This window comes from Rutilus rutilus (genome assembly GCF_951802725.1).
Source record: "Rutilus rutilus genome assembly, chromosome: 16".
NCBI lineage: Eukaryota > Metazoa > Chordata > Actinopteri > Cypriniformes > Leuciscidae > Rutilus > Rutilus rutilus.
Window position 1 is genome coordinate 33,994,414 of NC_140224.1, and position 16,241 is coordinate 34,010,654.

At 38.8% G+C, this 16,241-nt stretch overlaps 1 protein-coding gene across 2 annotated transcripts in view; it reads right to left on the reverse strand.

The window, feature by feature from the left end:
* LOC311306310 (uncharacterized protein) overlaps window positions 1-5,803 on the reverse strand; it is a 34,537-nt gene extending 28,734 nt beyond the window's left edge. Inside the window, exons 1-10 of one of the 2 annotated variants that reach the window (XM_084434633.1) lie at window positions 5,733-5,803; window positions 5,184-5,285; window positions 5,004-5,081; window positions 4,616-4,639; window positions 2,832-3,473; window positions 1,990-2,028; window positions 494-520; window positions 340-372; window positions 182-214; window positions 48-74 (exon numbers count right to left, since the gene is read on the reverse strand). In XM_084434633.1, the coding sequence (XP_084290759.1) occupies window positions 48-74; window positions 182-214; window positions 340-372; window positions 494-520; window positions 1,990-2,028; window positions 2,832-3,473; window positions 4,616-4,639; window positions 5,004-5,081; window positions 5,184-5,241 (961 nt within the window). In that variant the 5' untranslated portion in view covers window positions 5,242-5,285; window positions 5,733-5,803. The remainder of the gene's footprint in view (window positions 1-47; window positions 75-181; window positions 215-339; window positions 373-493; window positions 521-1,989; window positions 2,029-2,831; window positions 3,474-4,615; window positions 4,640-5,003; window positions 5,082-5,183; window positions 5,286-5,732) is intronic. The other variant, XM_084434634.1, reaches the window with a different exon arrangement.
* Window positions 5,804-16,241: the final 10,438 nt, after the last annotated feature.

Here is a 16,241-nt window from a genome sequence, read left to right on the forward strand (position 1 = left end):
GGTAATTCTGAAATGAACAAACCATTAACTTAATAGTCAAAAAATACCTGTCCATGCAGTTGTTGTTGGAATGGCTGTCAAAGAAAAAGAGTATTCAATTATTAAACATTTCTGTAAAATACATTGAAAAAGGCATTGCACAGTCATATGATGAGTCGTCTAACAGTCGCAGTATTATTACTTGTTGAGACTGTGGTGGTTGCTGTGGTGGTTGCTGAAAGAATGAACACAAATACCATTAAATACCTCATGAACTCACTTAAAAATTGTAAATGTGTTTCCTATGTATAACATAGTGGTGAATAATAATGAGTTATCCATGACTCCCAGCCTTATTACCTGGTAGGACTGTGGTGGTTTTAGTGGTGGTTTCTGAAAGAATTAACACAAATACAAACACCATTTACTGAGGGCCATTTTATTTCCTGTGTTGATGTATTTCCTACGAAAACGTGAAGTTGTTACATTTGATTGTAATTCAAAGGTCTTTTACCTGTTGTTGTAGGTTCTACTGTGATAACTGTGTGTCAAAAAAAAAAAAGAACATTAAATGATAAAACACTTATGTAAAATACATAAAAATGTTGCGTGGGTGTGTATGATATTTGTCTTGCAACTCAACTCATTCTCACTCTTCAGGCGCCCCATACTTTAGAAATAAACACAAGGCCGGACATGTTTTAGCTGGCAAAAATGTCAAGATATTTTAAGAAGCTAGCTTTACAAGCACAAAACTGCCCAAAACGTTCAAGGTTTCCATTAAAAGCAATGGGTTTACTGGCCAAATCAGTAAACAACAGTTATTGTACTCTCATTAATATAATATTATAGTTTCAATTTAAGTAAAAATTGTAGTAATTTGGTTGTGTTTAGACGTAGGTCAGATGTCTAAATATTGGATATGAATCTGACTTAAAACCACATTTGGAAGGGGCTCAGAATGGATGCGGGAAAACAAAATTTTTACACGTGCAAAAAATTCTAATCTGTGTCAGTTCCAGGTAAAAAAAAAAGAAAGATTTTTTTGTGCCAGTGTAAACAGCCTTTCACTTCTAAGAAAAAGGACAAAAAATATTGTCGACTCATCTATGGCTGTCATGATTCCATGAAATGAAATGTGTTTCAACATGCAACAAGGTGATAATTTTGCTGTTTTTGTAATTAAACTCACAGCTTCACTTTTACATAGAGACACTGTACAGATGCAGGTAATTCACACTCTCAGTCTCTCTCTCAGGCGCTCTCTCTCTCTCATTAATTTATTCGAATAATTTTAATAAATGTAATCATACCACTCTACTTTATTTCACTGAAGAATTCAGATCTAACAAACCGTCGATAAAAGAAAAAACAAAAATTGCCACTGCAAACATTCATGACAGCTTTTAACTTTTCAATGCCGGCAAGTAATCATGGTACCACCCGGCGGGAATTATATAAATAATTTGGTAACACTTTACTTAAAGCCGGTATGTATAATTCATTATAAAGGTATTTAAAATGTATGTAATAATTAATTATATCTTTTCATTAATAATTGTACCCAAAGTCAAAATGCATTATAATATTAGCAGATTCTGAAATTGGTTGTTTGTCATGTGTTTTAAAGCATTATATACTTTCTAAAGGTGTGTTCAACGAATAGATAAGTAAGAATTATAATCTATTATAACTGTGGTTACAATTATTCATGAGACCATTCAATGCATTATAAGGTGCATTACAAGGCATAAAGGCTTTAAACAAAGTTTTACCAATAATTTCAATTGCTTGGCCATTCAAAACCGGAGGGTCAACCAGTGTCGCATAGTAAAGTGATCACTAACAGAATCATTTTAGGCGAGGATTATTGTAAACAGATATTGGATACCAGCCGTGTCTAAAGTGTATGTAAAGAGGCTAAACAAATTGGAAATTATGGTCACAAGATCAGATTTGTGCATTAAACCTTGCAGTGTAAATGCAGCTGATAAACTCATGACTAATTACCTGGTGTTAGGACTGTGGTGGTTTCAGTGGTGGTGGTTTCTGAAAAAATGAACACAAATACAAACACTATTAAATACCTCATGAATTCACTTGACGAGTGCAGCTTTCTTTTTTCGGTTTATGTATTTTCTATTGGGATATAAAAATAGGACATTGGGATATAAAAAAAACCAATAACAACTGAATAATGCACTGATCTATGGTTTGCTACTTGCTATTGCTAGCCAGAGGCAGGTGTTTTTAGGAGGAGGGACATTATTCTAGAAAGATAAAAAAACATATTGAGTCGTGTATAAGGACTATGTACAGTATTTCTGGTCCTTTTTCTTGGAAAAGAAAGTCTTAACATTTGAAATGTGTAATGTATATCAGGTAAACATTTATTTGGTCTTCACTCTCACACTAACATACAGATAAGCTCATTAGCTGGTAAGACTATGGGTTTCAGTGGTGGTGGTTTCTGAACGCATGAAAACAGTTATAAACATCATTAAATAAATACCTCATGAATTTAATTGACGAGTACAGCTTCTTTTTCTCTTTATGTATTTTCTATTGAAACCGGAAATTGGGATATAAAAAAAAAACAATAGAATAATGCACTGATCTATGGTTTGCTACTTGCTATTGTTAGTCAGAGGTGCTTATAGGAGGAGGGACATTCATATTCTAGAGAGAATTTGATTGGACAAAAAATGTAATATTGAGTCATGTATAAGGACTATATACAGTATTATTGGTCATTTTTCTGAGAAGACAAAGACAAACATTTGAAATGTGTGTATCAGCTAAACATTTATTTTGTCTTCACTCTTACACTAACATAAAGATAAGCTCATCACCTGGTAAGACTGTGGTGGTTTCAGTGGTAGTTTCAGCGGTGGTGGCTTCAGCGGTGGTGGTTTCAGTGGTAGGTTCAGCGGTGGTGGTTTCAGGGGTGGTGGTTTCAGGGGTGGTGGTTTCAGTGGTGGTTTCAGTGGTAGTTTCAGCGGTGGTGGTTTCAGCAGTGGTGGTTTCAGTGGTAGTTTCAGCGGTGGTGGTTTCAGTGGTAGTTTCAGCGGTGGTGGTTTCAGCGGTGGTGGTTTCAGTGGTGGTTTCAGCGGTGGTGGTTTCAGTGGTGGTTTCAGCGGTGGTGGTTTCAGGGGTGGTGGTTTCAGCGGTGGTGGTTTCAGCAGTGGTGGTTTCAGTGGTAGTTTCAGCGGTGGTGGTTTCAGTGGTGGTTTCAGCGGTGGTGGTTTCAGTGGTGGTTTCAGCGGTGGTGGTTTCAGCTGTGGTTTCAGCAGTGGTTTCGGTGGTGGTTTCAGCGGTGGTGGTTTCAGCGGTGGTGGTTTCAGTGGTGGTTTCAGCGGTGGTGGTTTCAGCAGTGGTTTCGGTGGTGGTTTCAGTGGTGGTTTCAGCGGTGGTTTCAGCAGTGGTGGTTTCAGCGGTGGTGGTTTCAGTGGTGGTTTCAGCTGTGGTTTCAGTGGTGGTTCCAGAGGTGGTTTCTGAAAAAAATAACACAAATACAAACATCATTAAATACCTCATGAACTCACTTGACAAGAATAATCTTCTTTCCAAATGAAGATGCTCACTGACTTCTCAAGTTCATATTGGGATTGTTTTACTGACACCAGAGACAACATTTTATAAACAGATCTGGTTCTAATCAAAAGGTCTACAAGTACCTGACAATGTTCTAGAGAGAATTTAATTGGACGAATAATTATCTTTGAGTAATGTATGAGGAGTCATCAATATCTTTTGTCTTTTTTTTCTTGGAAGAGAAGTGGAGTCAATCCATCTCAAGTGGTCCGATGGAAGGTGTAATATAAGCTTAACAAATACTATAATTTAGTGCATGAGTTAAGACAAAAGCTTATTATGAGCTCAAGAATAACAGACCTGAGCTAAAAGCAACAAAATACCTTTTCTGAAGAGACACGGTCACTTTATATGATGAACAAATTGAAATTAGGCTTTTTTTCCACATATAAACATTTATCAACTCACTCATCAGTTATGATTAATGGAAGCACAAACATGCTTGCTTGACATGCGAGAACCAATGACATTCATTCTTGTGTTACGCATCACCTTTGAGCTTGCTCAAGAGGTTTGTTCTCTCACTTCAAGCAGGTTCGGTTGAGCTTCTGTTTATGTCCACTAATCAATGTTTATATGTGAATAAAAGCCTAAATTAAATCGGTTAATCATATTAAGCATTCTAGTCTCTTCAGAAAATTTGGACTAAAACACTTGATTCATACGATCTCTTTATCAACTTTTTGAAGCTTCAAAGTGTCAGCTGCGTAGCTGTCAATGGAGGGCCAGAAATCTCTCAGATTTTATCAAAAAGATATTAATTTGTCTTCCGAAGATTAATGAAAGTCTAACCCTTTTAAGACTGCAAAAAAGTAACATATCAAAACACATTTTTGGCTAATTACTAGTGTTGTGAATGCAGTCACGACTGAAGGGGTTGAAGGCTTTGCGTCTGTCCTAATAATGTCCTTCAGCCATGATTGTGTTCACAATACAGCACGCCCCATTATACTTTATTGCTTACTTATTATGTATTCTGTAAACTACATAAAAACATTGCATAGGCGTGTGATGAGTCATCTATCTATCACAGCATTATTACCTGGTAAAACTGTGGTGGTGGTTTCTGAAAGAAACAAATAAAATACCTCAAGAAATCACTTGATGAGTACAGTTTTCTTTTACTGTATTCCAGTTTAAATATGCATTGATCCATGATTTTTCTACTTGCCACTGATAGTCAGAGAAGCATTAGATTGGACAAATGTATATTGAGTCATATATGATAATAGATATATTTTTGTACAGTACATTTTCTTTCCCGATAAACTGATTTCTCAGGTTCATATTGGGTTTGTTCAATTGACAGCATTTAGCGACAGTCTATAAGTACTGGCCAGTGTTGTTGTTTGTGCTGGTGTAGTTGTAATGCTAAAAAAAAAAAAAAAGACATTAAAAAAACACTTCTGTAAACTACATAAATATATTACGTATTGCAGTTGGTTGAACAGTTGTTGTCTCAGTTGTTGCTGTGTCAGTTGATGTTTCAGTTGTTGTTTGTGCCCTGGCTGTTAAAGAGAAAGAGATTATTAAATTCGGAAACACAAGATTGTATATTTATATAGTCTTTGCCACATAAAACTGATAATCTAACAGAAACTAAACCTTACTCAGTGCCAGGACTGATATGAACACCAGCAGAAGCTGTGAAACCAGAAATAATCTCATGATGATGAAGTCAGAGATAAAACCAGCACGTAGGAGTCCTCCTTCTGTAATCAGGGGGAGATTTATTATTCTCACTATACCAATGTTAATCTTGAATATAAATAATAATAACTTATTATAAATTAAATATTTTCAACTTTAAAATATGTCTGTAGGAGCAACTTTTGAAGCGGTTGGAAAAAAGCCAATATTCTATAAGGTCCCACGTTATATTTATCTTTAACAGCAAATTACTTATATTATTACTACATATTAGTATTACGTATTAATAAAGTTGAATATTCATTGAACACATATTGCTGTTTTATAAAATCATAAACACATTAAGCTTCTTAATTATCTAATTGCTTTATATTTATTTATTATATTTATAGCAAAATCCTTATAATATCATAATTGAATATTGTAGTTCATTTCATTACACAAATAAGGAGAAATTGTGAGAGAATATAGCTTATGGAGAGTAACATAAATGGAAAGATTTGACTTACCGTTCTTCTAAGCTTCTCTTGCACCTGTGGTGGGATAGGAGGAAGTTTGACTGATTTTAAACACGTCCTGGCACTGTTGACAGAGAACACATGCCCTGGAATGGAAAAAATATGTTTTGTTGGAACACAGCCAGCGCTAAAACTGGAAACTAAAAACTCCTATAGCACATGATTCAGTACCAGGAACATACTGTGGGTTATTTATTGTTTACACATCAAGTGTCTGACCGAGCTCAGAAAGAATAGCAATGGCAATGTATTCATCATGTATGTATGTCATCAATTTATTTGCCCAATATTGTTCAGTAATATTAAATGCACATGGAATTAATGCCCCAGTTCATTTACACTGATGAGCCAAAACATTGACCAGTTACAGGTGAAGCGAATATCGTTAATCATGTCCTAACAAGGCCACATATTAAGTTCTCGGTAGATTAGATGGTAAGCAGACAATCAGTTCTCATAATCAACGTTTTGGATGCAGGAGAATGGGCAGGAATGAGGATCTGAGCGACAAGGACCAAATTGTTTTGGCAAGGCGACCAGGTCAGAGTATCTCTGAAATGGCAATGCTGTTTACCAACAGTTTGAGGAAGGACAAACTGGCGTCAGGGTGTTGGCCGCCCAAGATTCAGTGATACACGAGGGCAACGAAGACTATCCCGTCTGATCTGAGCCAACAGAAGGTCTACTGTGACACAATTTTAACACCGGACACACTGGACGAGAAGCACAGCGCCGCGTCTAGGACAACTCGAGGTATCGCACACCGGACGAGAAGCACAGCGCCGCGTGTAGGACAACTCGAGGTATCGCACACCGGACGAGAAGCACAGCGCCGCGTGTAGGACAACTCGAGGTATCGCACACCGGACGAGAAGCACAGCGCCGCGTCTAGGACAACTCGAGGTATCGCACACCGGACGAGAAGCGCAGCGCCGCGTGTAGGACAACTCGAGGTATCGCACACCGGACGAGAAGCGCAGCGCCGCGTGTAGGACAACTCAAGGTATCGCACACCGGACGAGAAGCACAGCACCACGTCTAGGACAACTCGAGGTATCGCACACCGGACGAGAAGCGCAGCGCCACGTCTAGGACAACTCAAGGTATCGCACACCGGACGAGAAGCACAGCGCCACGTCTAGGACAACTCGAGGTATCGCACACCGGACGAGAAGCGCAGCGCCACGTCTAGGACAACTCAAGGTATCGCACACCGGACGAGAAGCACAGCGCCATGTCTAGGACAACTCGAGGTATCGCACACCGGACGAGAAGCACAGCGCCGCGTCTAGGACAACTCGAGGTATCGCACACCGGACGAGAAGCACAGCGCCGCGTCTAGGACAACTCGAGGTATCGCACACCGGACGAGAAGCACAGCGCCGCGTCTAGGACAACTCGAGGTATCGCACACCGGACGAGAAGCACAGCGCCGCGTCTAGGACAACTCGAGGTATCGCACACCGGACGAGAAGCGCAGCGCCGCGTCTAGGACAACTCGAGGTATCGCACACCGGACGAGAAGCACATTATGGAATTAAGATAACGTCTGTACTATGTTGTGATTGTACTGTACAATTAAATACAATCATTGCTAAGTCTGCAGTCTGAACACTTTACCTCAGAGCGGTCGTTAACTGAATGAATTGAGAATATCACCTGCAAATCCGATAACATCAGCAATTTTCATTCAAGCAGCTGATTTCTGTAAATTAATGTAAAACTAAATGTATATTGCAGCACAGAATGAAGTCAGTAGGCCTATATATATTAACAACGATTTGAGACAAATAAATGTAAATGTAATATAAAACAAAAGCGTTGTGAGTCTTTCAGAATCCATCTGCATAAGGACTTTTTGAAGAAATTCATAGTAGTAGGCTATTTTTGTTATTTTGGGTATGCCAAATTAAGCACATAGGCTTGTGCAACAGATCTGATCTCCTCAAGAATCATTACTCCGTCAACAACAACTCCAATATCGTCATAGTGTCCAAGAACTCCTTCCTTTTTTGCCCATGTGATGATTGTCAGGTCAGTCAAGAAGTCATCTCTTTTACTCTCCTATATTTAAATAAAAATAAACTGTTATTAGACATTAAGTCATCAAGTCTATACAATCAACGGTATTTTTAAATTAACTTTTTACACAACAGACAACTGATGGACTCATACACAACTATTAAAAAGGGCGTAAACATTAACTGATGCCCAAGAAGGAAAGTTGATTCATCAATATAGATTTTTTTTATTTATTTAGTGCTGCGCATCAGAAGCAACAGAATATTTCATGTTTCAGAGAAAACTAAAGTACAGTTTACCCTGATCTTAATGCATCTTGTTGCCTTCTTGAGCATTGGTGAACGTTTAAACCTTTGTAAGAGCTGTTTATGAGTATGTCAGTGTGAAAAGATTGATCTCAGAATCAGACAATATACACAGTACATAGAATCTGCTGGAAAATCAAGAGCTGCAGGATTTTTCTGAAGAAACAGTGGGCAGTTTAACTGATAAGATAGTGTCACGGGGTGACGAAGGCGGGAACCTTTTTTTTTTAGAACTTGTTTCCCCCGGGGAGTGCTTCTGCTGTAACACCAGGACGGTTCCGGTTTCCCACGTGAGTGTCATGGCGGCGGGCGAGGCTTGATGAGGGAAACTCGCGGCAGGTGTGAGAGGAGAGGATACAGGATGGTGATTGGGACATGGAGGAGGAAGGTGGCTCATAAAAGGACACTTTGGCGGTGAGGAAGGAGAGAGGAGGGCGAGAGGAGGGCGAGAGGAGGGCACGAGGAGGGGGAGGCACGCAGCACGCAGCACGCGAGCGGCCGTGGCCGGAGGCCGCGAGAGAGAAGACTTCGGCTGGATTGCGGGTGTAAGCCTTGGTTGCACCATGAGTCTGTTGAATTGCAGTTTTATTATGGAAAATGAGCACGAGTGAAACCTTGCAGTGTGTGGTGAATATACAAGTGTGGGAATTGTGTTTCTGCTGTTCACTCGCAGTCACAGCTGTCCATTAACCCCTTCTCTGCCTGAACCTGCTGCATTGGTGAAATGCCATTAACCTCTCTCTGTCTGAAAGTGCTGAGATACGTGAAGAGAACGTTGAAGAAGAGAACGGTGAAGCTGTGAATTATGTTCATTCCTCTCTCTGTCTGAAATTGAGTTACGTCCATTTATGTTCATAGCTCTCTCTGTCCGAGCCCTGAAGAGAACGCGGAAGCTGTGAATTATGTTCATTCCTCTCTCTGTCTGAAGGTGCTGAGATATGCGAAGAGCTCGCTGAAGAAGAGAACGCGGAAGCTGTGAATTACGTTCATTCCTCTCTCTGTCTGAAGGTGCTGAGATACGCGAAGAGCTCGCTGAAGAGGAGAACGCGGAAGCTGTGAATTATGTTCATTCCTCTCTCTGTCTGAAGGTGCTGAGATATGCGAAGAGCTCGCTGAAGAAGAGAACGCGGAAGCTGTGAATTACGTTCATTCCTCTCTCTGCCCGAGGCTAAGGAAGAGCCTGCTAATGCTGTGAGTTACACGTATCCTCCACTCTCTGCCTGAGGCTAGTGAAGAGCCTGCTAGTGCTGGAAGAGCCTGTTCTGGAAGGGCCTGCTAATGCTAGTAAAGAGCCTGATAATGCTGTGAGTTATACGTTTCCTCCACTCTCTGTCTGAGTCCAGTGAAGAACCTGCTCCCCAAAAGAAGAGAATGCTGAAGAGACGTTTTAAAATTGTTTTTATTTAATAGGCCTATAAAGAGTATATTTATTTTGAACTCTGTGTCCGCCTTTCCCTTCGTGTCCACGGTCAGCTCCTCAGGGGCGGCACGCAAGCGAAGGGGTGGGTGGCCCGCTGGCGCTCCACCCCGACCTGTGACAATAGCCTATATAATGGTCGCAAAAAATAAATAAAACAGTTGTGGCAAAGAGTATAGAAGCCCAAGAGGCGAAACCATAGACTGTAAAAAAATATGGACGTAGTGTCCGTGACGTCACCCGTAGGTTTCTGAAGAGCATTTTTGAAGCCTAAAGTGGGCGGAGCCGGCCGTCGCCATCTTGGCCTTGCGTCACTCCCGGATAACAGAAAATAGGCAAACAGGCGGGGCGTGAGTGGAGCTGAGGAGCCTGGCTATCTGAAATCACCTAGCTCGACGTGATCGAGTTAGCTGATGATGTAAAGCCAATTAAACGTTCCTATTTTTGCCCTTCGAAATATTATAATAGTTAAAAGACATGGCTACAAGTGAGACTGTGTATTACTTCGAGAGCGTTTGTGTGTGTGACAGTGATTTATGTGCATACATGTCCGTCAGCGCGGCATCGCTCAAGTTCGTAGAGAGCTTATTCAGTCCATTTTAAATTCTGATTTTGGCCGTCTCTCAAATGGGTTAAACCATAGATATATTGCCTTTGAAGTGCAAGTAAATGCGCTAGAAAATCCGCGCTCATTCATGTGCATTTATTGCATGGACGGAGAAAGCGCCGACGCCTGCAGGATTTCATCTGACGGTATATAAACATATTATAATCCATCTGTTCCGTGAGAGCAGAACGAACGAGTATTTATTGACGTTTTAAATTTGAAAACCCCAAAAAGCAACGAAATTGTCAGACATCCATTAGTGCAGGTTCGCGGAGGAAAACAACTGAAATACAGCGCTGGTTGTTCTCTCGAACGATAACGACGGAATCCAAAAACGTGGGCTTTGTATCCAAGTATTAAATTGTATGAAATAATCCTGAAAAAAAGCACAAACACTGCAGAGATGGCAAGTTCAGCAGCAACATTTGCTGAGGTGAAGTGACGGCTAGTAACAGCAGACAAACGGCTAGCACTGACAGCGGCAATCCATCTGTCACTCAAGTGGCCACTGGCCACACCCTTAAATTTAAATATTAATCAACTAAACGGACGAGTTATAAAATAATTCACCCCCCTCACAGTTGTTATGAAGGGCAAAATTAGCTGTATAGACCAAAGCCACATAGAGATCCAGGCTGTAAACATATTTTTTTCTGCTGTAAAGTTGGTAATTTTAACATGAGGGAGATACAGATTTGACTCACTTCTGCAGCCAGGCCAAGCGGCCAGTCAATGAATTGCAGTTTAACTCACTTCCGTGTTGGTTTCAAGAGAGAGACGGGGAGGTTGCCGCTTGGGCGAAACTCAATAGAACGCTCCATAGCAACAGTTGCCCCCATGACGTGACGGCGCGGCCGCCATTATGGACTGAAAACTGAAGGAAAACGCCGAAAAATAATGGGAGTCAATGGCACTGAACCAACTTAACATAACAAAAACTTAACATAACTTATTTTTTTCTGGCCGTCATATCTAAATATGAAAACAATTTAAAATACATTGAGGATGACCGACGTTAAATTACAGAAAATGTTACGTCTATGTGTTGGTTATGCATGGCCTAATTACCCTTAGGAAAATAGTATTTTGGGACAAAATATTACTATAGAAATACTATAAGACTACTATAGAAATACTATAGCGGCTCTAGGATATTATAGAGGTATTACAGAACATAACATACTTCTGTGATGTTCTGTAATACCTCTATAATATTTTAAAGCTGCTATAGTATTTCTATAGTAGTCTTATCGTACTTCTATTATAGGCCTATGTCCCAAATTACTATAGTATTCCTATAAGATTACTATAATATTTTGTCCCAAAATACTATAAGATTCCTATAGTACTTTTTCGTAAGGGTATGTCCCCCACCGAATCGGCTTCAACCACTTACAGTTTGCAAAGATACAATTATAAAATGACTGCAAACCTTTAATCTATCAATATTTATGTTCTATTATCATTATGCATTTTCCTTGTTATATGAATAACAGAAATTCATGAAATAATATATAGGCAGACACACAGTAATAAGATATTTATTCAAATGTTGATTTTGAAATTAGTGAACATCACCATATATATGATTTAAAAAAAAAAAATTATAAATGAAAATTTCTAAAGACAGTTAATCTTTTACATAGAATATGACAAAAATATTTACAACTTGTTTTTTAAACATCTTCAGTGAAAGTGCACACAGTGAACGTTTCAATGGCAAGAACAAAAACAATCTGTGAATGTCCTATTACAGGCGGAAAGGTACAAAAAAGATGTGCAATCTAGCAAGTGCACTCATGAACTATAAACCGTACTAAAATGGAAGTGGTGCCATAAGATCTCAGTAATCAGACACCACCATCTATTGTGTGTGCATTTGTGTATGAGAAGTTTTGTTGTATTTTTTTCTTTTTGTGAGAGAAGAGGCATTGACATAGAATGGAAGCATTAGTCAAAAATTATTGCAGAACACTGCTTGCGTTTTGACCACTTGCTCATCTTCACAGTTTGGTTGTGTGGCGTGCAAACTGGCGCTAACGATTTCAGCAGCTTTCAGTCCATAATGGCGGACGCGCCACCGCAGCGCCATCTACAGACTGTTACCCATAACACAATAGAGTTTCGCCTCTTGGACTTCTATACTCTTTGGTTGTGGGTCATCCAGGTAACATGGCAGTAATTTACAAAATTCACTTTTTCCAGAGCACTATGAATGTTTATTTATTTAATTTAACAATTTATTTAATCAGTCAACAGATTGTTTACTGTATTGAATGATGCCCCATAATGAAACATTACTTACTGTGAAAATTGTTGGAATAAAACTCCAGCAACTTCACGTACAATGTCAACCTATATACTACAAAAACAAAACAAAAACATCCGTAACCAGTCAACAGATTGTTTACTGTATTGGATGATTCCCCATAATGAAATATTACTTACTGTGAAAATTGTTGGAACAGAACTCTGCGTGTAGAGAGCACCTCAAATGAAAACAAGCACACAATGATTATTATTGTTAGTTCAAGATAAATGATCTTTCAGAAGTAAAGATGTTTGCATTAATCACAGAATCATAATTTCAGGTACATAATTACAGGATCCTTATTGTTAACTTCACTAAAAATATTCAGAAATCCAATGCTATATTGTGAACTTTACCAATAGGAAAAACTCTGGAAATTCTCTACATATTATAAAATACTACTGCGCAAAAACACAGTCGTTGACTGACAAAGTACAAGGAAGCACAATCTCTTCCTCATTGCTTTAAACCCATAACTGCAACTTAAGTTTTTTCGGTAACATGCAAACTGCAACGATTAGAGGCCTTTCACACAGAACACGTTTTCCATTCCATAGTTTTTCTATGTATACACACGCTAAATTGACGTGTTTTAGGCCGTGTGTTCACCGAAGTGTTTTTCAGCCACTGAAAAACGTCAAGTGCTCAGCTCAAGACGCCCAGCTGCAGGCGCTTGAGTGCTTCAGCAGCATAGTTTTTTTTTTTTTTTTTTTTAGCACTGCCCTCCGCCAAAACAAATGGCTCTAGAACAAATAATAGATTATTAAGATAAAATATTTCCCGTCCAAAACTATGTATATCTCATGTGTAGGCCTAACCACCAAAGACACATTAGAAGCCGCGGCAGATTCGTGAAGGACTGTTCTCGGCGGATACAGCCGATGACGGCCTGGAGCTCAGAAAACGTTGAAGCAATTTTTAAAGGAGCTATCTTTACAAACAAACGCCATGTTTGAAGTTTATAAAGCAACGTTTTTACCTAAATATATCTTAAAAGTACATTCCGTGACATAAAATTGCGAATATGTGTAAAATTATGTGAGTGTGCGACATAGGCCTATGTGACGGTTGGTCACTGTGAAAATTGTCTGTGGAAGATGTGTTCTGAACCTGGGCAATTTATATTCTTTGTACAGTCAACAAACGGTGTATTGTAATAAATAGTGATACATAATATGAAATATTACTTACTGTGCAAATCGATGGAATGATAAAATTCTTCAACTCACTCGCACTGCATGAAGCTGTCTGGAAACGGCGGCAAAGACTTTTTTTTTTTAACTGACTTTAATTAATTCACATAGCTTGGTTCAAAACGCATGCAATTTCCATAAAACCAATTTTTTTTTTTTTTATTAAAATCAACAATAAAATTTAAATGATTTAAATTAGCAAAATTTCATTATGCTTAATTTAACTGGGGCCAAAATACATTTTTTTCAGTGTGGGTCCGGCCATTTATGTGGACACAAATTTGACACTTGCCACCATTGATGCCAACCAGGTACACCCCTTCATGACAATGGTGTTCAGCAGGATAATGCACCCTGACACACACTGTACAGGAATGGTTTGAGAAACATGATAAAGAGTTCAAGGTGTTGCCCTGGACCAACGATGGCTCCCCCTCGTAACCTACAGGACTTACATGAACTGCTGCTTTACATTGGCACAAATATGTGCATAAACATCTTTGCATTAACATTAACATTGTGCATTAACATCTTTGTGCCAGAAACCACAGGACACCTTCAGGGATCTTTAGAGTCCATGCCTCTGCGGGTCAGTGCTATTTTGGCAGTATGTGGAACCAACAGCATATTAGGCTGGTGGTCACAACGTTTTGCCTCATCAGTGTATATATACATGTACATTTATAACACTATACTTCGTGTTATATCGCCCTGGCTGGCATTGAATCACAAAATACTAGTAAACACTTCTTGGTTTTCCAATACGGTTGCAAAGGGAAGTAAATGATAAACTGAAATCTTCCCCTCTTCTGACTGTAGCCAATGACTGTATTTACAAAGAATTTAAAGAATGAGGATCACGCAGAATAAAATTTAAAAAATTTAATTAAAATTCATTTAAAACACCAATGTCATTTTGCATCAACATCACTTCAGTAACATAGGGTTCAGTAATCATACAGAAACTGAGTGAGAGTGATTAATTAGATTCAAAGTCAAGACTTTATCGCAACCCGCTGAAATGAGGATGAAATGAGATTTAAACTAGAATTTCTAGATGTAGAGAAGTTTAGTTTAATGTTTATGAGAAGTAATGGTTTGCCCCTCTTAGGACTACAAAATGACATAAGATTGGGGATGTTTATAACATACCAGCAGATACTTGAGGCAACAGTTTTAAATGTAGCCTATAAAAAACACCATTGCGTCCAAAACACCATAGCAACCATCAATAGTAATCGAAAACAACGTGAACACTCACAACACATTTTAACTTTTTGAATGGGTGAATCTGAATCAGAGCCCATCTACAGAGAGCCTGGCCACTCCCTATTAAGTCCTATTGTACCGAATTTTGGTTGTAGGTCCACCAAAGTTCCACTGGGGGCGATCGCCCATGAGTGCAGAATGAATGGGAGTCTATGGAGCTAGCGATTGCCGTTGAGAAATCTCAGATTCGATAGTAGGTTTTGCAAGTTCAACATGGGTTATAGGTCGAAAGTTGAATGAACGAGTACTTATGTCCTTTTCGATTTCTTACAGGTTGAGTTGTTGTTGCCCATAACATGCTAGCATTCTGCTAATGAATGCTGATTGGTCAGTGAAGGACTGATTACGACCAGAGATACCGCTTGATGGCATCATGGCATCCGAAGCGGGACCAAAATGTTAAGGCGTACTTTTTCACCCAAGTTTTTTTTTTTCAATGCAGCAACAACAAAACAAAAACTCTTCTAGCACGTGTATTTACCTGTGTCAGATGTGTTGTCAATGCCTCGAGAGAAAAGAAAGTGCAGAGCGCGAAAGAACCAAAGTGACTGAAGGATTGCCGTAAAGCAGTACATCTGGTCATACGTCACTGACATTTTAAAAGACTTTTTAAAGCAAATAAGTGACTCTAAAAAATCTAACACCCAGCAATGTGTAATTTCTTTGCATCTCCTTTTGAATACAACATTCAAATTACTAGACAAAAAATGATATCCTGAGAAAAGTGGATTTTGAGGGGTATAGCGCCATAGACCTCGTCCTGTGAGCACCCTCATATGGAACCAGAGTGGAACTGCAACCAGTTCAGAAGCCGGAAGTTTACTGAGAGAGAGTGGAATTTCTCTCAGCCACATCAAAATTACCTAAAACAAGCTCGTTTCTCAGTCTATCAAATAACATGTCAGTATTTCCTTATAATAAAAAGATAATTTATTGTGCCAAATAAATGAACCAAGACCTTTTTACACTTGCTAATGTGTGAACTAACCAGACAAAATAAACCATTTTCACTCAGTAATATCCTAAAATAGATTATTTGAAGTTCCTTGACAGAGATGATGACCATCAATACAAAATAACCTGATTACAAAGGTTAGTATAACAGAACAGATGCCTTTCCACTGACTTTTTAATGTTAACACATTTTATTATAGCATAATTGTGTTAAAATACTATAAACCTGTTGTTTATTAATTTATGTCATACTATATTATTTCAAACCACATATTGCCAGTGTCTAAACAAGCCTAATTTATTTTTAAGGTAAAAAAAAAAAACATGTTACATATTGTTATATAAAAGTAATTTTTCTTACCGCTGAGATTATTTAGTGTTTAAAAGTGAAAGCAAATAGTTCACAATTGGGTCAAGTATTT